The 25,948-nt window shown below is 41.7% G+C and overlaps 1 protein-coding gene across 8 annotated transcripts in view; it reads right to left on the reverse strand.

Moving 5' to 3' along the window:
• Window positions 1–25,948, reverse strand: part of LOC145356936 (plasma membrane calcium-transporting ATPase 1-like) — a 259,985-nt gene that overhangs the window by 84,686 nt on the left and 149,351 nt on the right. For 6 of the 8 annotated variants that reach the window (XM_080209940.1, XM_080209939.1, XM_080209945.1 and 3 more), the window contains exons 3-7: window positions 18,041–18,238; window positions 16,144–16,398; window positions 13,487–13,612; window positions 11,387–11,512; window positions 4,199–4,234 (exon numbers count right to left, since the gene is read on the reverse strand). In XM_080209940.1, coding sequence (XP_080066066.1) covers window positions 4,199–4,234; window positions 11,387–11,512; window positions 13,487–13,612; window positions 16,144–16,398; window positions 18,041–18,238 — 741 coding nt within the window. The remainder of the gene's footprint in view (window positions 1–4,198; window positions 4,235–11,386; window positions 11,513–13,486; window positions 13,613–16,143; window positions 16,399–18,040; window positions 18,239–25,948) is intronic. The other 2 variants (XM_080209943.1, XM_080209946.1) reach the window with 1 other exon arrangement.

Consider the following 25,948-nt stretch of genomic DNA (forward strand, 5'->3'; position numbering starts at 1 on the left):
TCTATCCACCAGATCTCTTCAAAATTGCTCAAGAGGTTCCTGTTAGAGAGCAAATACTTCAGGTCTCTATTTCTGGGTGCTTGCCTCTTGGTTGCTTACACTGAACACTTCCAATCCTCAGGAATGTCTAATAAACATAAAAAACAAAAACTAAAGTTGTCGGTTAAAACCTGGTCGGTTTTAGTCCACATTGCCGGGATTCTGGCTGTACTTTGTCCAGAGCATGGTCTCACATTAGTAGATCGGGACAGATGCCACTGTTGTAGTAGCCTTTGTAGATGCTCATAGCCTGCTCTAGCCACACAAGTGACACCTTTCTTAAATGTGGAAACAGAGCTGTGAGCCTGGAAATAAAAGCAAGTGAGGGTTCCATTTGTGCAAGCGAAGTAGATGCAAAGGGCCCATGCGTGTCATCTAATTTAAAAGCAACTTTCCTCTTAACACAAGAGACAGAAGTAGGAGGAGGCCACCAAGCCCTTCAAGCATGCTCCATCATTCAATACAATCATGGCTGATCTATGGCAGCCTCCTTTTCTGTGCCATTTCCCCATGGCCCTCTATTCTTCGTTCTAGCAAACTTTTATCCACCTCCACTTTAAATGCTTCTAATAATACAGCCTCCACAACCTTTCGTGGCAAAGTTAGAGGCAGCGCTATTCCCACACAGTCTCCATTCTCAACTCTTTCTATAACGGATTTCTGTCACCAACTTTTCTTCCTTGTAGACAGAATGTGAATTTGGTCTCAGTGGATTCAGTGTGCCCCAGATTCTACACAGAAGGGGGAATCTTCCCTCAGCAGCAGCGAAACCATTTATAGTCAGGAGTCTACTGAACACAAACCACGTCTCAACATAGAAGGCAATCTTAACAGCATCCTGCGAGTGTGTGTCAGGGAGAAACAATTTCCTCAGTTAAATGAAGATAGAAGTCAAAGAGGAAAATCCTGGTGTCTCTCTCAACGTTCAACCACCAAGGTGAAGGAACAGGGGAGGGCATCATTAGGAGATCCCAAGGTATTTCCAGCCAAGTATTTAGGAGTAGTCACTGGTACGCAGGCAAACAGTAGGCAATTTACACACAGGAGGTAGACTACAAAAACAAAATGACCTGCAAACCTATTTCAGTTGGCAACTATTGAAAGAAAGAGGGTATTGGATCTTTATCCAGCTCAATTGATGATATTGATCAAGCAGGAAGGGTCTAGATTTAGTAATTCATCTGAAAAATGGCATCTCCAGTGTAGCACTCCCTCAGTTATTGCATTGAAGTGTTGACCTGTATCATTTGTTCAAAATGTAGGATTAGAACCATGACCTTTCTCATCATGCTACTAAGCAAAGATGACATCTAGATGTATAACCCAACATATCATGACTTTGGCTGCAAGTGTCCAGACAGGCAAGAGTCAGCTTTTCCACAGTCTAAGTACTCACGGCAGAATCAAATGGCTACAAATATAAACAGGACTGAATTAAGATACCCTGTCTATTCTTGTGCACAGGCCACCACTAAACAGCTGCAGTGACAAATGTGGAGATAGTATGTAGAAAAAGATCCTGAGGGAAATTAAACATTTTTTTTTCTACATTCAAGTCAGAATTCACATTACAAAAGAACAAGTGTACTATCTATATACTCAAATAGTGGCAACAGGCTGAAGTATTGAAGTGACATCACAGGATGTAGCTGCTGCAGGGGCAAGGGAGAAAATAACTTGATTTTTAAAAATTTGATTTGTCTAATTTTCTGACTGCTCATCTTATTATCCCCAATGGTGAATGCGTGGCAGTTGAGGGGGGAAAGAGATTTATTTTCTGAAGAATCACATAAAAAGATAAATTCTGTTCAGGAATTTGAATTCCACTCGATACATCCAGTAGAGTTGTATGCAGAACAAACATGTCCAAAGCTGTGGCAACTGCCCAGCATTCGCTCACTTTGAAGTTCTGAGGGTCTTTCCAAAATCAAGCCAGTTATGCCATTTGAGGGGAGTTCAGGTGAACTGGGCTAGAGATTAATAATTTATACTCCTAGATTATGAATAACTCTGCTATTCAAAAGGGACAGAGAGAATAAGGAATTATAGGCTGGTTAGCCTGAAGTTAGTAGTGGGAAAAAACAGAACACTTAAGAAAATAATAATAATATGGGTTGGTAGAGTCAACACAGAAAGAAAACTCTTTTGTTTTTACACACCTATTAGCTTTTTTGAGGTTTTACTAACAGGGTAGATAATAAGGATCATATTGGAGGAAAGTAGGGCATTTAAATTTTTAAACTATTTGGCAAGGTGCCATACAAGAATTATCACAAAATGTTAAGGCCCCTGGGATTAGGGGTAATATGTTGGCATAGATTGATCAGCAGATGGAACAGAATAGGAACGGAATCCAAGTTTGCTGATGGCATAAAGTGAGATGAGAAAGTGAGGCCACAAAAAGGGATAAATGGGGTCAGTGAATGGGCAAGGCCGTGGCGGAGAAGTGCAAACTTAACCCTTGGAAAGAAAAAGATAGAAAGGTGGAATTTTTTTTTTAAAAGAGTGAAAGGCTGGGTAATATTTGTATTAACAGGGGCCTGGGTATGATCATCACAAAGCTAACATACAGGAAAGAGCAAGCAATTGAGAATTCAAAAGTATTGTAAAAGGGATTGAAGTATGAAGATACAAAGGTATTACTAAAATTATGTAGGGCCTTGATGGAGAGATGACATTTGAAGCAGTGTGCAAGTTTCAGGTCTCTTTGCCCAAGGAGCAATATTCCTGTCTTAGGAGAACGTGAAATGAAAGCTCACTACACTAAGCATCTCACCTATATTTCCTAGAGTTTAAAAGAGTATGAACCACATTGAAACATAAAATTCTTTAGTAGTTTTACAGGGCGGACGGCGAGTGTATGTTTTTCCTGGTCAGGAAATGTGGAATTGACAGCCTTTTACACCCACAAATCTGAATGCATCATTCTTCAGATGTTTGTTTGTTGAATTGTCTTAGGCTTGCAGCTTCCATACAAAAATGTGTTTGTGCTTTGATACAGAATTGGTTGTCCATTATTAACCATGGTGACCATCTATATTAAAGCACAACGTCATCACTGTCAACACAAAGTCAACAAGTTCCGCAAGGGTACAATGTCCTTGCATTCCTATTCAGTAGTTAGATTTCTGAAAATGGGGAGCTCAGAGCAACGAAGAAAGGGGGGTTGGGTGGGGGGGGTGGGGACAACAACTATGTCAGAGAGGCTGAAGGAAGGCAAGCTAAACTGCAGAGCGGGTGAAGTATGAGGTCCTCCACACACAGCCTGGAAGGAACAGTGAAACCACAGCGTGAATGTTGAGACTATGAAGGAAGAAAATAGGGGTTCAACGATTACTGTTTTTTAAAAATAGAGATATTGATTAAACACCTTACTTCACCATGCTTAGGCTACAGCTTTCCTCTCGTTTTTGTTTCGTAGGCACATCCTCAACTTAACTCAGGTGGAGCATGAGTCAAAGAATGATATTGCTAGCTCATTCAATGGAAATTAAACAAGGCAACAAATTCGCTTCATTGGAGTTTAGGAGACTTTGATGGACAGAAATCAAAATCAATCAAGACTTGTCAATGGAAATCAGGTATTTGGGAGATGCCTAATACAATTTCAGGTCTTTTGTCTCTTCCAACAACAGCAAATGGCCAATGACAATAGGTGACAAAAATAAATTAGCAACGAAAGCTGGGGGCAAAAAGTGTAGTATTTAAAATATCTGCTTCGAATCACTTGCAAATGCAAGATACAGTTATGGTCAATGCTTAAAGCAACTCACCAATAAGATTAGAGGTTATTGTCAGTTTTCACCTAGGCCACTGGCATTATCTCATAGATGAGATAATCATAAATATGATCTAGATAAACTGGCAGTATCAACACATGGCTTAAGTGAACACTGATGGGTTTATAAAGGAAGCCTTGGGCATAATATTGACAAGGTTCCACATGAAATGAGTTCTTAATCAGAACAGCTTTGTTCTACCAGTTGTATTAAGTGGTTGCATCTGATTACGGTTTTTCAATAATCGTTGTACCCCCATAAACAGAAGGTGAAGGTCCCACTGTGTTAGCGAATTTGAAGAACAAGGATAATGGTTAAAACAAAAAAAGGAAGAAAGAATGTTTCCAGTTAGTGTGCTCTTCTATGTTTATGAGGGTTACCTTTGTTGCGATTTTCTGGGGCTCCTTGTTTTTTACCTGTTCAAACAAAAAAAGGGTGGAATGCTCGTCACATGACTTCATAAATGCTATAATGCAAGGCTCATGTTTAGTTGTGTCGGAAACTGGGAATGAAATGTTGACTGTTAGTACATGCCATGGGAGTGCTGTAAAATCATTGCAGTTCCACAAATTTTATCGCTTTACCATTTTTGACTTTAAACCTTATTCAGTCCAGGTCGCTCCCCAGAATTAAACTGGTAATTTCAATAGGAAAGATACAGCGATTGATTCTCAACACACGAGCATCAACACAAGACAGCTCCTCCACAATTAGTATCTCAAAAGTGTGGCAAGACTTAAACTTGATGAAGATTGTATTTGGCATCAGGTCAAACAGCCTGGGTCATGAGATAGATTAAAAATGTATACATGCACTGTTTTTCGTTCAGAAGTATTCAATTTGGAGTAATTTAGTTTAATCTGGAGAAGCTTTTCTTTACCTGGTCTGGATGCGGTTAAGCATTTTACAATGGGTGCAAACAATAATTAACTTTAACTCAGTTGGTTCTCCTATACGTTACCAGCCCTTTCAACATTGGCCATGTTAAACATGTTTTGGTGTTACTAGAAAGTGGAACGATACGTCAAAAAAAAAATCTTATTTTTCTTTAGGGATGTACTTTTTTTTTATTTAAAAAAAAGATTGAAATTCCAGGTTGAGCCGAAGTTGCTTTGCCAATTTATTAAGTCATCTTCCCATTGCAGATGCCTTTAAGAACTTGAAATTCACACATTTATGGTGATCAAAATCTCCTGAATACTGTGTCAACCTTTTTTAACACTTGGCCTTGGAAGTGTGCAGCACACTAATGCATTGGTGGTCCATGATATATATGGGGACAAGATGTTGCCATTAGGAAATCCAAAAGCATCCAGGTCGGCTGACTGAGGAGTAAGACTAGGCCACAGGCAGTAAATGGAGCCATGGGTAGAGAGCCTCAAGAGTGTGGTCAGGGACATAGAGAGATCACTCAGTGGCCAGGGTGGAGAGAGGTTGGTCAGGACTCGAGGGCCACAAGAGGTCCGATTGCTGAGTGGGAGACAGCTTTGCTTGACTGTTATCTAGACCCACAAGCAGTCTTGGAATGGCACTTTTAGAATTCACATTGAATTCATAGAATCCTTGCAGGTGTAGATGGTGATCATTTGGCCCACCCAAGCCCTACCCCTGTAACCCCATGTTTTCATCCCACCAATTCCCCAAACCCACATATCCTGGGAAATTAAGGGATAATTTAGCAGAGCCAATCCACCTAACCTGCACATCTTTGTACTGTGGGAGCAAACCCACACAGACATGGGGAGAACGTGAGGCGGCACGGTAGCACAGTGGTTAGCATTGCTGCTTCACAGCTCCAGGGACCTGGGTTCGATTCCCGGCTCAGGTCACTGTCTGTGTGGAGTTTGCACATTCTCCTCGTGACTGCATGGGTTTCCTCCGGGCGCTCCAGTTTCCTCCCACAGTCCAAAGATGTGTGGGTTAGGTTGATTGGCTATGCTAAAATTGCCCCTTATAGTGTCCTGGGATGTGTAGGTTAGAGGGATTAGTGGGTAAATATGTAGGGATATGGGGATAGGACCCTGGGTGGAATTGTGGTTGGTGCAGACTTGATGGGCCGAAGGGCCCGTTTCTACACTGTAGGGGTCTAAACTCCACACAGACAGTCAATTAAGGCTGGAATCGAACCTGGGTCCCTGGCACTACGAGGCAGCAGTTTTGATCACTGTGCCACCACACCTCCCAACATCTTGCGTGTTAGATCGGGCCACTTCACCTCCCTTCAAGCTGCCGGGTTTAAGAGCTGGGAAACCTGGCTCCCAGATACCACAGGTGAAATTTGAGTCACACAGTCTCAATTAAAAAAATTAAATTAAAGACCTCCTCTGATAAGCAGTTAATCACCTGCACACCAAATCTCAGAGCACCCCTCGCCCACGCCCCTGCCCCAACATTAAAAACAGGAGTGGCCACTTAGGGGGAGAATTTCTAACCTCTTTAGCTAGGCCATCAAGCGGAGGCACTTTCCTGCAATAAACGGTCCTCGTGCCTTAAACCTGCACCCCCTAGTAATTGACTAAGGTTTAAAGGAGATGTATGAGGCAGACTTTTTTTTTTATACAGGGAGGCTGGTGGGTGCCAGGAACTCACTGCTGAGGAAGGTACTGGAAGCGGATACAATAGTGACTTTGAAGGGTCGTCTGGACAAATACTTGAGTAGGAGGGGAATAGAGGGATATTGTCCCCAGAAGGGTAGGGGGTTTTAGTTAAGTCAGGCAGCATGGTAAGTGCAGGCTTGGAGGGCCGAATGATCTGTTCCCTGTGCTGTAATTTTTTGTTCTTTGTAGAGGGAACAATTTTAAGGAAAAAAAATGCAAGTAATTGAAGCTTCATGTAGTCTTACTTGAATTTTAAATCACTTGTCCAAATGGACATCATAATTGATGTAAAATGGCCAAATTCCAGAACCAAGAAATATGTAAATTTAGTTATCAGTATCACAAATAGGCTTACATTAACACTGCAATGAAGTTACTGTGAAAGTCCCCTAGTCACCACACTCCAGCATCTGTTTGGGTACACTGAGGGAGAATTGAATCTGGCCAATGCACTTAGCCAGCACTTCTTTTGGACTGTGGGAGGAAACCACAGCACCCGGAGGAAATCCACGCAGACTTAGGAAGAACGTAGCAGAGTCCACGCAGACAATGATCCAAGCCCGGAATCGAACCTGAGGGGCAGCGGTGCTAACCACTGTGCCACCATGCCATCCTTATGTATGCATGTATAGGATCACCAAAAAAGATAGAAAACGATTAATTATGGAAGCTTTTTTTTGGGAAAAGCGGTTGTGCCTTGAATTTAAAAAAGGTACTGGTGGAAAATTATTCATTTCCAAAGGTATTTGGATACCAGTGTTCTAAAGTGCACATTTCATTGTGATATATTTCATTGAACAATGTGGAATTTCACTACACAGTTCATCAGCAGAATCTAAGATATACAAGTCCCTAAATGGGCTTCCACTGGTTTGTCAGTCTGTTACATGCCGCAGAATAAACTACAGCGCCAGATCATTTTTGTGACAGTCCAGTCTGTAGTCCAACTGCAGATGCAATTGATTGGCCATGAAACTCCCTCACGCCAAAAGCAACATTTTTCCTAATCCCTCCCCTCGGTCAAATGACCTTTTTCTTAATCCCTCGAAATTCAGAAAAGCCCTCAGGTGAAGAGAAACCACAGGCTCTCTGATCAGCTCATATGAAAAAAAATACAAATCCTGAAAGCTCTAGTGGAATTTCAACCCTTGATTCTTGTTTGGCAATCAGCCTTTAACACAAATTAGAGCAACAGTCAGAGAATACGATCATATTGGACAAAACGACAATATTCCAGCAAAAAGAAAAAAATAAGCTGGCTAATGCAATGAAAAGTTATAACGTTTGGTATGTCATACAGAGGAACCTTGCTCATGAGAAACAATTTAAGGAAAGAACTTATGATTTTACAGCATATTAAACAGAAGAAACTTCATCCAACTTTAACCATTTCACAGGTCAGCTACAAAACTTTTATAATAATGAGTACATTATTTTGAGAAGTGGGAGCAATACATGCGAGATGGCTAAAGCCCAATTATCTTCTCATCATATGCAGGGCTTGAGAAAGCCTTTTTTTAAAAACAGAAGATAACAGCAGCATCCTAAAGCACATGGAAAGAATGGTGAAGCATTTGCAAAACCATTTCTACAACTAAGGCCCTTAAATGAGTGAATACATTCACTGATTAAGATACGTTACCAGTCTTGTATACATTGCGAAGCACAAGGTTATTATGAACACTGTATCTGTTCAGATGGGCCTATCTGGACAATAATTTAACTCGAGTATGAACGCTTGTAAAGCAAGTGAAAATATCTATCCACGTAAAAGATTCTGCAATATGCATGAAATTGCCATAGATCATCCAGATTGTTTTATGTTGATTTATTGGTCACAACTAGGCTCACATTAACACTGCAAAGAAGTTACTGTGAAAATCCCCCAGATCGACACACTCTGGCACCTTTGGGTACACTGGTAGTGAATTTAGCACGGTCAATGCTAACAATGAACACTTGGCTAAGTATGGCTAACCTCTTAGTTCAACGAACCAGAAAATCATGGCCGATTTGAGGGGTGTTACTCTTACCTTCTCAGTGTGAGGAGTGAGGACACTGAAGAATAACCAGCTTATAAAGGCCAACTATAAAGATACTTGCTTTAAATAATTTTTTTTTTGAAAAGCACATTTGTAGATCTTTATTTAAATTAAAAAGCACTTCAAGTCACATTGTGCCCATCCATTCCTTTTGGGATTTGTACGTTGAGTATCTAAAATTTTACAAAATGACGTGATCTTGCATTGTGGAAATACGATTTTTAAGTTGAAGCGAGAAGTCATGGTTTTTAACAGCATCCATAATGTTGCTTTCAAGTCAGTGAATGCATTTTTTTTAAAGAGTGGACATTGTGTTTTGACAAAATGCTTCCCCTCCAAGCATTCAACCCTTTAAAAACCAACAGTGGAAATACTAAAAGTACAAGATGTTTTGTGCCCCTATCACTGCATATCAAATCACTTACTGAGAACAAATAGCAGGGAGAAGGAAGGAAATAAAAGTTATCAACCATTGCATAAACCATTTTAAAGGAGGGATTAATCACAAACAAAACGTGTAAAACATATTCAATAAGAACCAGTGCCAGAAAAATTGATCAGTGCAATGCGTGTCTGTACCAAGGTTATCCCACCTTACACCATGGATGGGATTTTACAGCCTCGCTCGGGCAAGACCAGAAATTCCCACCCAAGGTCAAAGGTGATTTCCATTGTTGGACCCTATTCCGCTCCAATCTGGGCGATGAGGCCGTAGAGTTCCAGCCTTCATGTTTTAGATTAGATTTTTGGAGAGAGGGAATTGGGTGGGGAGGGCATGGCGGTTGGGGGCATTAGAAAAAGATCCAGATATTCATGGCTGGACAGCCAACCAGACGATTAATTTCATTGCTGCCACGAATTCAAGATGATTCGGTAATTAGTGACAGGGCATCAATCTACAAATATCTGCAGTGTAATTTTGCAGGAGTTTTAAATGTGAAGTTAAGTTTAACCTTCTGTAATTTTTATGCAGGATTTCAGAGATTTAATAAAAATGCTTGCTACTTTGTCAATTGAAAATAAAACGTCAGTGGTACTTAAAAGGCACTAAAAGGTACAGGTTAAGTTTCATACAGCACAATGTCACCAGATTGTATTTCTACAGACTTCAGTTACAGTTGTCCGGTACCAACAAATGCTTATCCATTGCTCTGCTAAAAGGACATTGCACAGGATTATAAGTGACGTTAGAATTGGTTTATTTGCTGGGACGATCTGTTTGGCAAACAGCTGCAGAAGTGACAGTTTCAGATGTAATTCCAAACAATAATTAATCTCAAAATCAGGGGAGTCAACTTCTCGGCAAAAAGGAGAGAGATTTATATTGCGGGATCTAATGATATGACAACTCAAAATCAAAATACTTATGTAGTTAAACACTCAAGCCCCAATTTGGGCTTGTAAACCACATTAAAGACAGCACATCTAGAACCTCTGCCATTAATCATCAATTTACTTATATTTAGGGACAACAGTTCTAAGTTAAAAGGTTTATTTAGTGTCACAAGTAGGCTTACATTCACACTGCAATGAAGTTACTGTGAAAACCCACTAGTTGCTACACTCCAGCACCTGTTCAGGTTATTTCTAATAGGAAAAGGGATAAGGGGATATGGGGAACAGCTGGGAAGGTAGGTTTGAGACCAGGGAAAGATCAATCATAATCTGATTGAATGGCAGAGTAGGTCAAAGGGTTGAATTTGCTTACTGTTGTTCCTAATTCCTACGTACACAGAATTTAGCCTGGCCAATGCACCTAACCAACACATCTTTCACACTGTGAAAGAAACCGGAGCACCTGGAGGAAACCCACACAGACACGGAGAACGTGCATACTCCACACAGACATTGACCCAAGCCAGGAATTGAATCTGGGTCCCTGGTGCTGTGAAACAGCAGCGCTAACCACTGTGCCACCATGCCATCCAGACTCACGTGCCTGAGTCTTACTTGCCTCATGATGTGTCCTAGAAAGAGACACTCATTCTTATGAATGCAGCAATTTAAGTCAGCCCATCACTACTTTCTGGGCAATTGGTGACAGGCAATAAATACCAGCCTTGCCAGAAACATCCAATGCTCAGTGAATGAATAAAAAAAATAAATTTAAACAAAGTCTAAACTTGAGCCATTAGTTGTATCATAAATTGGAAATAAAACGCTTCTATATTTGTTAATAAAATCAAATACATTTGGGGAAATCTCTGTTCATTAACTGGTGGCGCACATGCAAAATTAAATTGTGACACCTTGAATATAGTTTTATTCTGTTCCTCTCACTAGGAAACCCTGATTATTGTTATTTGTGTTATTTGAATTAGGTCCACAAAAAAACAACCGGTGTAGCCTTTTGAAATAGGCAGCATAAGACAATCACTCACATAAATGAGTGCACAAAAACACATCCTTACCCCTTTAACATTTACACAATGGCAAGATTAGATTTAATTTTAAAGACAAGTAAGTGAACTGTGGTTGTGTTTTGATTACACAGTCAACAGGTTAGGAAGAAGAAAGATTCAACTGGGTTTGCAATCATCACAGTCTACAAAGAAATCTGGATCTCAACTGCAGTTTTAAAACTAAAAGAAATTAACAGAGGGTGATAATGAATTGGGCAAGTGTGAACACTGTTTCTTAAACAGTGATTGTGATTACCATGGTACAAATCAGGACGTCGGCATACATACCACTCGTATCATTTTGTTAGAAAACTGCAAGCGCCACAGAGCTCGCACAGTATATGGCCAGAGCTTGCAATCTGGTGCCCCTGTGAACTCAAATATTTACAAATTCTACACTCATTTAGAAGATAATGCTAGGTAACTGGAATATGCATTCTTGGAACAACCAGGGTGGAGGGGAAAAAAAAAAGGTAATGGTCAGTCATTTCTAACTTTATTGGAAAAGCAGGAAGCGGCTTACTTACCCTTCTTGTTTTTCTTCTCTTCCTCGTCACTACCTGCTCCTAATAAGGTGAAAATGATACCAGTCTGGGAGTTCAAACCTACTGCGGTGACAAGGATCCGGCCAGAGCCTTCCATTACATGGGTACCTATAAAAGAGAGATTGGTAGATAAAAAGGTAACACCATCCATTTCCTGTTATTGAAACTGGATACCCCAATATTAATTCTTAGGCACTCGTTGCTAAATTAGCAGATTGTTTGACACAAAAGCCATCGACATTTAAACTCCATCGTCCCTTTTGGGAAGTTGACCTAACTTCCCATTTCCCTCCCCATCCTTACACAAATCAAAAAAAAAATCAGCCTGTACACTCATACCTGCTCACTCAGATCAATCATTATACTGTGCAGGCAGCTATTATTGGGGTCAATTGAATCATAAACTTCCTGCAGTGCTGAAGGAGGGCATTTGGCCCATCAAGTGTGTGCTGACTCTGCTACAGAGAATCTTAGTAAAAAGTCTGACAACACCAGGTTTTAGTCCAACCTATTTATTTGATAATATACTCACTAGCTTTCGGGGTTACCCCCTTCGTCAGATTCACCTGACGAAGGGGGTAACCCCGAAAGCTAGTGAGTATATTATCAAATAAATAGGTTGGACTAAAACCTGGTGTTGTCAGACTTTTTACTGTGTTTACGCCAGTCCAACGCCGGCATACCCACATCACAGAGAATCTTACCCAGGTTCCATCCCTGTAGCCCCATATATTTACTCTGCTGGTCCCCTTAACCTGCACATCCTAGGACAGTAAGGAGCATTTTAGCATGGTCAATCCACCTAACCTGGACATCTTTGGACTGTGGGAGGAAACCAGGCCACCTGGAGGAAACCCACACAGACATGGAGAGAATATGCGAACTCCACACAGACAGGACCCAAGCTGGGAATCAAACCCGGATCCCTGATGCTGTGAGGTAGCAGTGCTAACCACTGTACCACCCTATTATTGGTTTGGAAACAAGTCTAATTGGTTCTTAATTATTTGGTGAGTTGGCTGCTGATTTTGGTGCCAGCCCATCCCTTTCATCACAGAGTGTTTTTGGGGGGTTGGAGAGGTTGGCTTCTGCCCCATTTTATGTACCTCCCCCCACCACCCACTGAGAACACACCCAATACGGGGACAGGTAAAAGGCAGCCCACAGTATAAGCCAGTTTGCAGAAATGCAAAGTCTTCTGCAAAAACAACAAAAAAAAATCCTTCATTCTAACAAACTAGAGCCAACAACTGGAGTGGAGGAAATGAGTACAGTAGACACACTCCACATTCATTTTAAATTGCATCTGTTAAGGACAGAATTAAAAACAGCAAGCTAAAAGGATCTGGAATGTGACTGAGAAAATAAGAGGGGAAACCAACCAAACCAAACTTGATACTTAAAAAAAAAGGAAATTGTTAAATTAACTGGTTTGTGGATAAGGAGAAAGATAGCAGCTTATACGTAGCAGTTCCATTTACACTGACTCCCCATTTCAATGGTGGGGATTGGAGAGGTCAGGGTCCACTGGCACCCTCACTAACACAATGCAATCTGGGGTCACACTGGGATCCTCTGATATTTTAGCTGTCTGAGGCGAGTTGCCTGCTCTGGATGTCTCATCAGGTAAAAACAGTCACAAAGCCTCCAACATGGGTTTTTTAATTTAATATTTTATATATTTGTTAAAAATAAATAATACAAAACAAAACTGCTTCCTGGAAGCAGCAGCCACCAAGCTCCACAAGTGAAATCCAGGTCTCCACTATACCTGGCTCCCTCACCACCAGCCACATCTTAACATCCCTATCCCAAGAACACATTTTACTGGCAGCCTTCTCCTGATGGTCATACTTCCCTCAAGAAACTGACCAGTGGCATCCAAGGTAAAAATCTGCTAGGTATCCCCCTCCTGTGGCTGATTCCCATCCATTCCTGTTAGCTTCTCACCAGGACGTTAATTAGGGAGCCCAAAATATCCAAACATCTGCTGGAGTCTCTCGAGGAGCCCTACCCTTGTATGCTGTGCTTCTGATCATTCCTTAAATAAAGCGTGCAAACACAGTAGTTGCTTGAGCTTACCAGAGAGTAACATGGGGTCCTTCTCCATTGATTTCTTCACATGGTCTGACTCTCCTGTCAAAGAACTTTCATCAATTTTTAAGTCATTGCCTTGGATAAGAATACCATCAGCTGGCAGAAGGTCACCTGCAGGGGCACAAACAATAAGCTGAAATCCTTACAAAGGCAAAACACTGAAGATGCAGGAAATATGAAACTGAAACAAACCAAAAAAAGTGGCTGAAAACGTCCAACTGGTTGGGCAACATCTATACAGATGAACAGTTAACTCTTCAGGTCAACTGTCTCCACAGAAGCTGCCCGATTTGCTCAGCATTTCTAGAAGTTGATAGCCATGTCAGAAGACCACAGACATGGAAATGAATCCAGGACTGAGCACTGTGACAACACGTCCCTGTGCATCTCTCAGGCAGGATGGGAATGCACTTTAATGCACAATGTGTCTTGCTCCCAAAACATTTAGCCACTGCTTAATATAATCCTTCCTTCCACTCAAAATTAAATAACGGAAGTTATTTTAATCTTCAATTAGTGCAAAATAGGCAACACCAGATTGGCCCTGTCCTACATTCCAATCGATCTTCCTTTTCATTGAACGATTATGCAGTTGTATATCGTCCACGGCCAATCAAATACCATTTATTGTATACTGGTGCTAACAGATAAGATGAATCCTAATCTTTTACAGCAGATAATTTTGAAATTTCAAATGACTTGAAGTTCTGTGGCACAGAAATATTTCCAGCCCACGATTCACCCTCACTCCTTGTCTACATGGGACAGCACGGTGGCTCAGTGGTGAGCGTTGCTTCCTCACAATGCCAGGGACCTGGGTTTGATTCCCTGCTTGGGTCACTGTGTGGCGTCTGCATGGGCTTCCTCCAGGTGCTCCGGTTTCCTTCCAGAGTCTGAAAGACATGCTGATTAGGTGCATTGGCCACACTAAATTCTCCCTCAGTGTACCTGAACAGACGCCACAGTGTGGCAACTAGGGGGATTTTCACAGCAACTTCATTGCAGTGTTAATGTAAGCCGGTTTGTGACACTAATAAACTTTGCAAATCTGTTCAACTGGTTAGATTGATTGACCATGCTAAACTGACCCGAGTGTCAGGGATCAGCAGGGTGAATATGTGGGGTATGAGAATAGGACACGAGTGGGACTGTGGTCATTGCAGTTTCGATGGGCCGAATGGCTGCCTTTTCTATGATTCAACTGAATCAAAGGCAGAAACCCATTAAAACTTAGAAGAAATTAATGTGACTTCAGTGAGATAGAATATAAAGCCTCATATTTCTTGGCTTTTGGAAGGAGAGAACAGTATTAAAACTGAAACACACACATTAAGATTGCTCCCATTCAACACTCAGCTTTACTGGCCCATTTCCAGATTTTACCAGCCACAGGTCTGATCAGGAATGGTTCTTTGGCAGAGGGGCACTTCCTTAGACCTTAACCAGCTCTGCTCAAGAACAAGTTTAGCAAATGTTTATTCAGCTTTAGGAGCTGTGGGCACAAGTGATATTTCTGGTGATGTACAGGATTAACTCTGCTGTGTAGCAGGAGTTTGAAGCAATGAGGATGAAGCAGCTCAGTGTCCATGAGGAATGAACTCTAGGAGACCCAACAGTAAAGGCTGCAGCAGCATTATGCTGGTTGATCAGGGAGGTGAGTTATACACCCAACTTCTTTGTACATGTGCAATTGCCAAGAAATTTATCAACTCCTTTATTCTCTGCCTGGAATTGATGACTTTTGTACATATTTTTCTCATCAATAACCTTGTTAGTGTATTTCTCACTGCAAGTATTCCATAAGCAATATTCTCAAACAAGGCAGGAAGTTCCAAATGTCAGAAGCCAAATAAGCATCTCTATTGGGAAATGACATCTTCCTCCTTTAGTTGTTATCAATGTTTCTGTCTCAGTGTTGTCACTTGCTTGAGTCAAATCAGCCCACTTGCTTGACAGAACTTACTTTTCTGTTCATTTTATACAGAATACACGCTTGCTCGAGTGTCAAGGACATGGGCCAGAATTGCACCCAACTGAATATAATTTAGAAACTATTCATAATCATAATCAAGGAGTAATAGGGTCCACGCAGAAAGAAAATTTATACTACCCAAATATCCATGAGTCCAAAGACCAAGCGAAACAAGGACAATCTTACCGGCTTGTCGTGTCGGTCGATAGATAGAGTGTACGGACTGGGGTGCTTGCACAGCGGTGTCCCCTACAGCTCAGCTGATTTCCTGGCATGAATAGGCTCCACCCACTGCCCCCAACTGGTGAGAATCACATTTTGCTTCATCTTTTTTTCCTAAATGCCAGACAATTGCATCTGGATGCTTACCCAAAAAATGAGTGTGATTCTCTCCCATTTGCCCACTCGCTTGACACAATAGTTTTCGATAAGATTGCGTCCCCCCCCCACCCCTTCCATAATTTCTCAAATGTAGCTATTATAGAATAAGAAAAGGTTCATTCTGTCCTCGGCCAACAGAGAATTCTGTTCTGCGGTAAAATTCCAGCAATAATTTCAAGGATTGGAAGTCCAGCCTGGCAAAATCAAGGACCAAGATGTGAGGAATCCAACAGCACACTGTTGATGTTGAGAACAATGTTTCAGTACCTTGCCTCTCTTTGCTACTCACCATATTTAATCTGGGCAATGTCACCCACGACAATTTCTGCTACGGGAATCTGGATAACCTGACCCTTGCGGATCACTGTGAACTTCTGCTCCTGTTCGATGCGGCTTTGCAGTCCGCGGAACTGCTTCTCCTTACTCCAATCATTGAATGCTGTCACCAGCACCACGCAAATGACAGAGAGGAGGATAGCTGCCCCTTCGATCCAGCCAGCCTCTGCCTCCCCTTCATCCTCTTGATTTGCAACTTCCCCACATACTACAAGAAAGGGAGACATAATTATAGATGTCAACACCAGACTGAATATGATAGCTTACAATTAAGATCTGGCGGCACTTGGTTAGAAAAATATTTTTAAGCCTCTCACCTGGCATCAGCAGCAACTTTAACTGGAAAAAATATATAACCTTCAATTTATTTTATTCTACCTCAAAGCACCTGGTTCTTAAATAAAAGAGTAATGAACCATGTAGCACCAAGCTACTTTTATCAAGGATCTAGCAGAAACTATAAAAAGCTGGAAAATCTCAGCTGGTCTGGCAGTATCTGTCAGGAGAGAAAAGGGCCATCTGGACTCGAAACATCAGCTCTTTTCTCTCCTGACAGATACTCCCAGACCTGCTGAGATTTTCCAGCTTTTTCACTTCTGGTTTCAAATTCCAGCATCCGCAGTAATTTGCTTTTATCGAGCAGAAATTAGATAAGCTCCAAACAACTTGGTGCCAACTCATTACTGGTCTACTAATTTTAAATGAGAATTTTCTCTGCATTAACTAATTTCTCCCGTGGAACCTTTAAAACATGAAAAAGAACATGGAAAACGCAAAACGGCCCATTCCCAATATTATTCCTGCCTCTTCATATTTAAGAAAAAAACAAAATGTGCAACTTTGGAGATGGGTTCCATATAAAACAACTCATTTCCCTTGTGCAGACCAACCATTCTGCTCCTGTTTACACACTGTTGCACTGATGAGTGTATATGCCAGAGGGGCTAGATTAATTTACATACAAACCGTTGTTAGGACTGGCCGCCAAAACAGACTCCTGGATGTGGAAAAAGGTAACACTTTATCCCCAGGTCAAACATCGATTTCCCCTCCCCCACCCTTACAAAAATAAGCAAAATACTACGGACGCTGGAATTGGAAAAAAAACAGTGGATGCTGGAAAAACTCAGCAGGATTGGCAGCACCTGAACAGAGAAATGACGCTCCCTGCTCAGTTTCTCCAGTATCCTCCGATCTTTAAAGTGTAAACTGTGGATGCATTTTCACCCCTTCACTGCTCTTGCGTGTCCAATATCTCCTACATTGCATTGTTACTTGGGGTCCAAGAGCAAATAGTTGTGCAACTTCTGGCCACAATCAACAGGATGTGTGAAAAATTGGAAAGAACAGTCAATATTATGCAACAATAATAATATTACTGGGACAGCACGGAGGCACAGTGGTTAGCACTGCTGCCTCTCAGCACCAGGGACTGGGGTTAGATTCCCTGCTTGGGTCACTGTCTGCGTGGAGTTTGCATGTTCCCCCCTTGTCTGCATGGGTTTCCTCCAGGTGCTCCAGTTTTCTCCCACTGTCCAAAGATGTGCGGGTTACGTGGAGTGGCTATGCTGAATTGTTTCTTAGTATCCCAAGATATGTCCGACAGATGGATTAGCCATGGGAAATGGGGTTAGGTTTGGGGTGAAGAGGGTGCTTGGATAGGGTACTCAGAGAATTGGTGCAGAACGAAGGGCCCAATGAAGTCTTCTGCTCTATAGGTGTTCTATGATTTTATGGTAAAACTCTTCTCATTGGAGATTATGAGGCTATGGATTTACACATTAATTGCCCTGTTTTTAGGTATTGTTTCAGGTACCATCCTTAAATCAGAAGATGTCTTGAATACTTACACTCGCTGTCCCCTCCAGGAGGACGGTAAAAGGACAGGCCCAAAGATATAATGGCTGCAATTTCTAGAATAATTAAAGTTACGTCTTGTAGCGCTTCCCATACTAACTGCAGGAATGTTTTTGCCTTTTTGGGTGGTATAAAGTTCTGTCCAAACACGGCTTTTCGTTTGTCGAGATCGGCCGGGTTGCCGGACAAACCTGAGAAAGAAGAAGAAACAGCTGTTACCAACAAACAAATACCATCTTAAGACAGAGTGTATTTCAGTCAAGTTTTAATGCACAAATCAGACCATTACCAGTGATACCGCTTGCTCATTTTCATTAAAGAGATGGCAATGGTTCAAATTAAAAGGCAAGATACACATGTTTTTCCTCTAGACTTGATGTGGTTTCCACTTGCGCCAAGATGTTTCCCCCTCTTAAATCACTGATATTTTGAAGCTGACAATGAATAGTTTGGAAGATTTAAGTGTATTTCCACAATTATCAGACACGCTATTGTTAGGTAATGAAGCAGCAGACAACTCCAACATGTGGCGGGCTAAGATTTGGACCTACTCCCTCACAGCCAAGTTTCAGACCAGAACATCCTCAAGATGCAGAATGAGCGCCAGATGAATTTATTCTCTGGGATGAAAGGAAGTCAAGGAAGCCAATCCTCGAATACTCGCACACACCCAATCTGAGTGGGAACGTTTTCAGGGACTTATTAGTTTGGGAAATGAAATCTCCAAAACTCCGTCACTGAGTGAGCTGCACGCATACTCCACCCAGCATCTTTGACACTTTGATATGTTAATACAGGACAGCAATCCATTGTGCAAATTTGTTGAATCACAGAATTCCTACAGTGCAGATGGAGACCATTCAGTCCATCAAATCTGCACAACCACAATTCCACCCAGCTCCTATCCCCCATGGCCTCATGTATTTACCCTGCTAGTCCCCCTTCTCAATAAAGGGGCAATTTGCCATGGCCAATCAATCTGACTTGCACATCTTTGGAGCGTGGGAGGAAACCCACGCAAACATGGAGAACATGCAAACTCCACACAGTGACCCAAGCCGGGATCAAACCTGGGCCCCTTGCACCGAGAGGCAGCAGTTCTAACCATTGTGCCGCCCTGCTATCTTTATTATTTTAGTTTATTTGAAATCTTTATTTGTTTCCCCTGTTGGTCATATTCTTCCATTTCCAAATCCCTGCGCTCCACACAAGCCCCTAAATACTTGCAGCCAGTCTCCACAACACAGGGAGTGGAGAGATAGTGGGGATGTTAGTGATCTCACTGTGGATTGACCATACCCATGGTTCAAGATGGCACTGGAGTGCGGCGACTCTGAGCGATGTATGGTAAGCACACAAAACAATACTCCTCACTGTATCACGGTACATGTGACAATAATGAATCAAATACTTTCTGAAACTTGCTTCCTAATCTAAATGAATCATGGGTTTGTGAGGAAGTTTTGTTCATTAACAGTCTTCCAGTCACTATCTACCTTGTAAATGCTCGAACTCATTCTAGACAGACAGTAATCAGCCATTCAACACGTCAACCCTTTCTCTACATCCAATATCATTACCCTGCCTTTGATCCCTATCCCTTGGCTCACTGTCTGTGTAGAGCCTGCATTTTCTCCCCGTGTTTGCATGGGTTTCCTCCCACAATCCAAAGCTGCGTGGGTTAGCTGCACTGGCCATGCTAAATTGCCCCTTAGTGTTCCGGGATGTGCAGGTTAGAGGCATTAGCGGGGTAAATGTGTCAGGGATAGGGTCTGGGTGGGATTGTTGCCTATCAGATGGGTTTCTGTGATTGTCGATCTTGTCTAAAAAAAATTCAAATAATCAAGCTTCTGGTGGGGGAAAATGGAATTCCAGATTTGCTACCAGTATTAATGTGAAAGCATTTCTTGATTTTACTCCAGAATGGTGTGAATTTTAAGATTCTAACATGTTGTTCTGGATTTCCACAATGAAAAAATGGTTTCTTTGAACCCTTTGTTATTTAGAGCAAGTCAATCAGTTTGCTGTTCCATTATTTCTCCTCAACGAAATACAAGTGAAGTATAGGCAACCTGCCCTCAGTTTAACTCTTTTGAATCTTGGTACAATTCTGGTCAATCTGCATGAGCCTTGCTTAGTATTTCTTTCCCATCATAACTCTCTCAGACCTGAGCCAACAAAGGCAAAGGAGTCTCACAAGAAATAAAATATTCAGCTATTTTGCTTTGCTGCTTGTGTGCACCTTCTACAAGAAGGCAAGGAGCATTTTAAAAATCAATATATTTATGTCACAAGTTATTTCCATGTAGGGGCAGCGAAGGCCTAGTGATATTACCACTCAACTATCAATCCAGAAACTCAGCTAATGTTTTGGGAATCTGGGTTTGAATCCCACCACAGCAATGGTGGAAGTTGAATTCAATAAAAATATCTGGAAATGAGAACCTACTGATGACCATGAAACCATTGTCAATTGTCGGATTGTTCACTAATGTCCTTTAGGGAAGGAAATCTGCTATCCTTACCTGAGCTGGCCAACATGTGATTCCAGAGCCACAGCAATCGCTTAGCTGCCCTCAAATGGTTGAGCAAGCCACTCCGTTCCAGGGCAACTAGGGATGGGCAATAAATGCTAGCCAGCCAGTGATGCCCACGTCCCACAAATGAATAAAAAAAACATTAACACTGCAATGAAGTTACTGTGAAAATCCCCTAGTTGCTACTTTCCAGTGCCTATTCGGGTACACAGAGGGAGAATTTAGCATGGCCCATGCACCTTATCAGCATGCTTTTCAGACTGTGGGAGGAAACTGGAGCACCCGGAGGAAACCCACACAGAACGGGGAGAACGTGCAGACTCTGCACAGTGATCCAAGCCGGGAATCAAACCTGGGTCCCTGGCATTGAGACACAGCAGGGCTCACTGTGCCACCCTTTCTAAAACCATCCATACTTTGCCATGTATATTCTGGAATAATTCTAGAGGTTTCATTTGGTGTTAATATTCGATCAAGCAGGAGTTGTGTGTGACTGTGTAGTACCTAAAATGTTGGAGTAATTGACTTTAGTTTGGGAGGGAAATAAATTGAAATAGATTAAAGCTTGTTTTTTGATATTTAGTTACCATACTTTTAGTCCGCCTCATTGTCCTTTAAATAGTCATTTACTGCAGAAATTTAGAAGGTGCCTATGATCATCTCCAACTGTTGTCAAAAAAAATCCCTATTGCATTTAACACAATCAAAAATCTGCTTTCCTCATGATGCCTTTTTCCTTCTTTTCATTTCACTAATCTCTACAAGTAAAAAGGTCTTAAATCTGTAGATGGGACTGGCCTTTATAATGAATCAGTGACAGATTAGTGTCACCAGCTCCTGACAAGCGGGTTTTACAGAGTAGTGGCAAACTCACGGAAACTTGCTAGATTTAGCAAAGCTGGCAACGAGGAGGAAGTTTTATTTTGGAGAAGAACAAGGAGCAGTCTTTCCCAGAACACAGCTTTCGAGCTCAAAGTAATCAGCTGGATTCATTAACAGGTTCAGCTGGGCTGATGCATTAGTGGCAGGGGATATTACCACACCACTAAACCAAATCTAAAAGCAGCTGGAGTTTCGCATTAACATTTCAACACTGTTGAACACCAAAAATAGTTCAGTTTATCCAGTAAACAGATCGCATTGAAACAATTTTCCAGGATGCATAGCTGCCATGTTTAAAGGTGCAGACACACCGGAGATAACCAAATACAAGTCAATTCAACAGATTCTCACTTGATGAGCACATTCTGGCCAATAGCTTAAAAAAATTAACATATGAAAATCTGGCCCAACGCTGAAATAATCCACCTGAGTGGAGGTAAAAAAAAAATCATTTGATCGGGCGCAGTGGGTCCCTGCTGCCTCAGCGTCAGGGACCCAGGTTCAATTCTGGTCTTAGGTCAGAGACTGCACATTTTTCTTGTGCCTGCTTGGGTTTCCTCCAGGTGCTCTGGTTTCCTCCCACAGTCCAAAAGACATGCTGGTTAAGTGCACTGACCACACTAAATTCTTCCTCTGTGTTCCTGGGTGTGGCGACTAGAGGATTTTCACAGTAACTTCACTGCAGTGTTAAATGTAAGCCTACTTGTGACACTAGTAAACAAAGTTCAAAACTTGGTCGAAGATGCACTACAGCTTTTGACCAAGTGCCATGTTGGTGGGGATTACACCATCACACAAGCTCTCTCCCTTCTCTGGAAGAGTGTGCAATATTTGATCTCCAGCTTGCAAAAATTAATATTCACAACCCCAGTATGTGCAGCTCAGCAGTTGTGCATGCATTTCAAGATTTCACACTGTTTTACAATTCAAAAATCGCAAGGAGTAAAAATAAGAAGCGTTTTGCAGGTTTTATTGCAAACTCAAGGATGTAGCGCTGCACATGGAATAGTAAGGAGCAGCTCCAAATCCAACACCGTTATGGGCTGCAAACATTTCAGGCTGAAACATGGGAACAATGCAAGAAGAGGGGATGAGATTCAGCCCATCTAGTCCCTCAAATATTTAGACACAAACTCAGCCCACACAGGCCATATTTGTTTGCTTCCTGCCATGGCAAGAAACTTACAATGCCACCCCCACTCCCGATGTTGAAACATGAAGGCAATCTGTCCATTCATTTCCATTACAGCCAAAGCATCAGAACACCCAAATACAAAGGAAGTACATGTGCTGTCCTGTATGTTACCATGCAGCAAGAGAGTCCTTTATCTGACTCTCCTGAGGCTGACAGCATTCCATGCTAGGATGTCCTTGGTATTCAGTGCCATTAATTGAGATGGGTGCGTGATGACCTGTGGAAACCTGGCTAGCAATGAGGAGTGGGAGAAAAGATTTTGTGTCTCAGTGGTGTGTAAAAAAAAAGTTGGTGAGTAAAGGGGAAGCAACCTCTGGCAATCCAGACTTGGCACCGATAGCTGGTACTTTCAAAGATTTGTGGGTTCATTTGATTCACGAGGGGCAGCATTTTCTTGCTTGAATATAGTTGCTGCGATAGCGTTTGGGTCAGAAGTAAAAGGGCCTCACAGCAGCTGGGCACAAGGCAGGGCAAACAACTTGATTTCCAATGCTAAAGGTCTCGAGGGATTCAAAAAGGTGTGCTTTTTGGAATTGTTCATTTTCTGGCTTACAAGTAAAAGGATACTTGATCTATAATCCGACTGAAAACAAGGTCAGGTCACCATAGTCCTAGATGATCATAGGCTGCTCTCCCTTTTGAGGGAGAGATGTCAGCATTGGACTGGGGTGGGCACAGTAAGAAATCTCACGAGTTTTCGGAGCACTGCTCCTTCATCAGGACAGTGACTCACCTGATGAAGGAGCAGCACTCTGAAGGCTCATGATTCCAAATAAACCTGTTGGACTTTAACCTGGTGCTGAGAGGCTTTGTACTGATCCTTTTGAGGCGGTGGGGGGGGTGCTGACTGGTGGCGATTTTAACCTGAGGATCACCACACCAGAGGCAAGGGGCGAGATTGAGTAATTGGGACCTTCATGAATAACCTCAGCTGATACTGGAATTAAAAACTCATGCTGTTGGCATTGTTATGTATCACTAAGCAGCCATACAGCCAACTGAGCTAAACCGCCTCCCTTTGACTGAAAGTAGATCCCACAAAAACAAAGTTTATTGGTGGAAAAATAGAGATAATCTCTTAAAAAAACTCTTTCCATTTGAAGCCAGTCAGTTCTGATTATGCGAAAGTTACCTTCCAAAGTTGAAGCTTTAGAAAGAAGCCAAAATAACCATATGCATGTTATTTTAAAGCAAGCTGACATTTTCTGGTTCCATAAATATATTTCATTCATAAAACCTATTAAAGTTAATAACATGACTGTTCCTGTTCAAAGTTTTGACTTTACATACAAGGTGTAAACCAAATCAGTTTCCTCCAATACTACATGCTACTCAGTACATGGATTGGGTTCAAATAGAAGGGAAATTAAAAACAAAGATTTTCTCTGTACATTTTTTCCCCTAGTGTAATAATTTTGAGGCAACTCATTGTGGCTTAAAATTATGAAGCGTTTAACATCAATATTTATAGAAGTACTACGCTACTAAACTGCATCTCATCTATTCTCCTCCCCCATGTCCAACTGAGGTTCCTCCTGACCCAAGGTGCCTGCCAACGCGCCCCGATTGACCTGACTTCCCGCACTGTAGGGTTAAGCCCTATCAATGGCCCTCGGCTACCACATCCACAGACAACTTAGCTTGTGTCAAAAGATTGGGTATCCTTCACCCGTAAACCAGAAAAGCGAATACATCCGAAAGCAATGCTCTTTTGAGCCTCATCGATCTTTAGTGTGAAGTCCCTGACCCGAGCTGACACGTTACAACGCACTTGACATAAGCTGCTCTTATGTTGTGCGAACACTCTTACCAGTTCCTAGTGGCCCACACATACGACTTGCTGATTCCATGCAAGTTTAAAGTGAGGTTATAAAAAACCCATATAGCATGAGGCTAAAGCATCTAGATAAATACAAATATGAATGGGATAGCAATAGAGGGATATGGTCACTTGAAGGGCCATATCATTAATTCACACAGGCAATATGGTCAGCGCAGGCTTGGAAGGCCAAAAGGCCTTTTCCTCTGCTGTAATTCTCTTTGTTCACTGATATGGGGTTTGAACAAAAGTCAAAACAGCAATAATCAGAGGCCGCAGATCAGTCTTTCCATAATTTTAACCCTAAATCCTGAAGATGATTCTGGCAAATGATTTTCTGATCTTGTCCGTGTCTGCCCTGCTGCCAGTGAGAATGGGGAATTTGGAACTCAGCCAAAACTCCATTCATGACACCAGAGAATCCCAGCCACGCAAGTAGTTAGAGGCTTCTGGAGCATGTGTTATCTGTATTGCTAGGATACCCAACACACAGAACTGATTACCTTGTAATTTTTGAGTAATGATGTAAATGGAAGCACAGGTTCACCACAACAACAAACCCTAGCATGGTTTTGTACTATGAACCAATTTAAAGGCTCAAAACCACTTTCCTCAGGTTATGTTACAGCAGACAGAATCTGTTCGGGCACAGGAAAGTACAGTAATCACTCCCTTCATAGACACAAGCAACTGAAAACCGATCCAGCGATGTACTCACTTTTTAAGTTTTGACTCAGTAAAAATGGACACAATGACAACCTCCTTTATTTATATAGCACCTTTAACACAACAAAATATCCCAAGGCACTTTACAGGAGCATTATAATGCACAAAGTATGACATTTGTTGAATTTCAGCACCATTCTTGTGGCACCTGTTGATGACTGCTTTACTTGGGATTAAAGAGGACTGTCTTGTTTGGAATTAAAGATGTCTGCTTTGGAAATATAGGAACAGGGAATCGGTCATTTCAGTTCAAGTCTGTGTACTATTCAATGAAATCATGGTCAGTCTGTTACCTAATTCCGAACGCCCATCCTTGCCCCACATCTCTTAATACCTTAGGTAAGTGGAACTCTATAAATCTCAGGTTTAAGATTAAAACAATGACTTAAAATCAAATGCTGTTATCAATTCCAATCATCAGAAATTAGTCCATAATGTTACATTTCAATACCGGGTCAATATTGAGAGCTGGCATTATTGTTATGGGGCAAAATAGCAGTTACTTTTACTACGCCATTTAAATCAGTGAATAATTCCACTTTTAAAGGAAAAAGTATTCTTTAAAATGGTTCTCAAGAGTGACTTCATGCAAGTAAAACATGTTTTTGGTGCCCAGATGGTTTCATTAAAGGGAAGTCGTGTCTGACAAATTTACTGAAGTTCTATGAGGATGTGTCTAGGGCGGTGGATAGAGGAGAGCCGGTGGATGTGGTCTTTCTAGATTTTCAGAAGGCGTTTGACA

The sequence above is a fragment of the Carcharhinus amblyrhynchos genome, chromosome 22 (assembly GCF_965287045.1).
Source record: "Carcharhinus amblyrhynchos chromosome 22, sCarAmb.v2.hapA, whole genome shotgun sequence".
Lineage (NCBI taxonomy): Eukaryota > Metazoa > Chordata > Chondrichthyes > Carcharhiniformes > Carcharhinidae > Carcharhinus > Carcharhinus amblyrhynchos.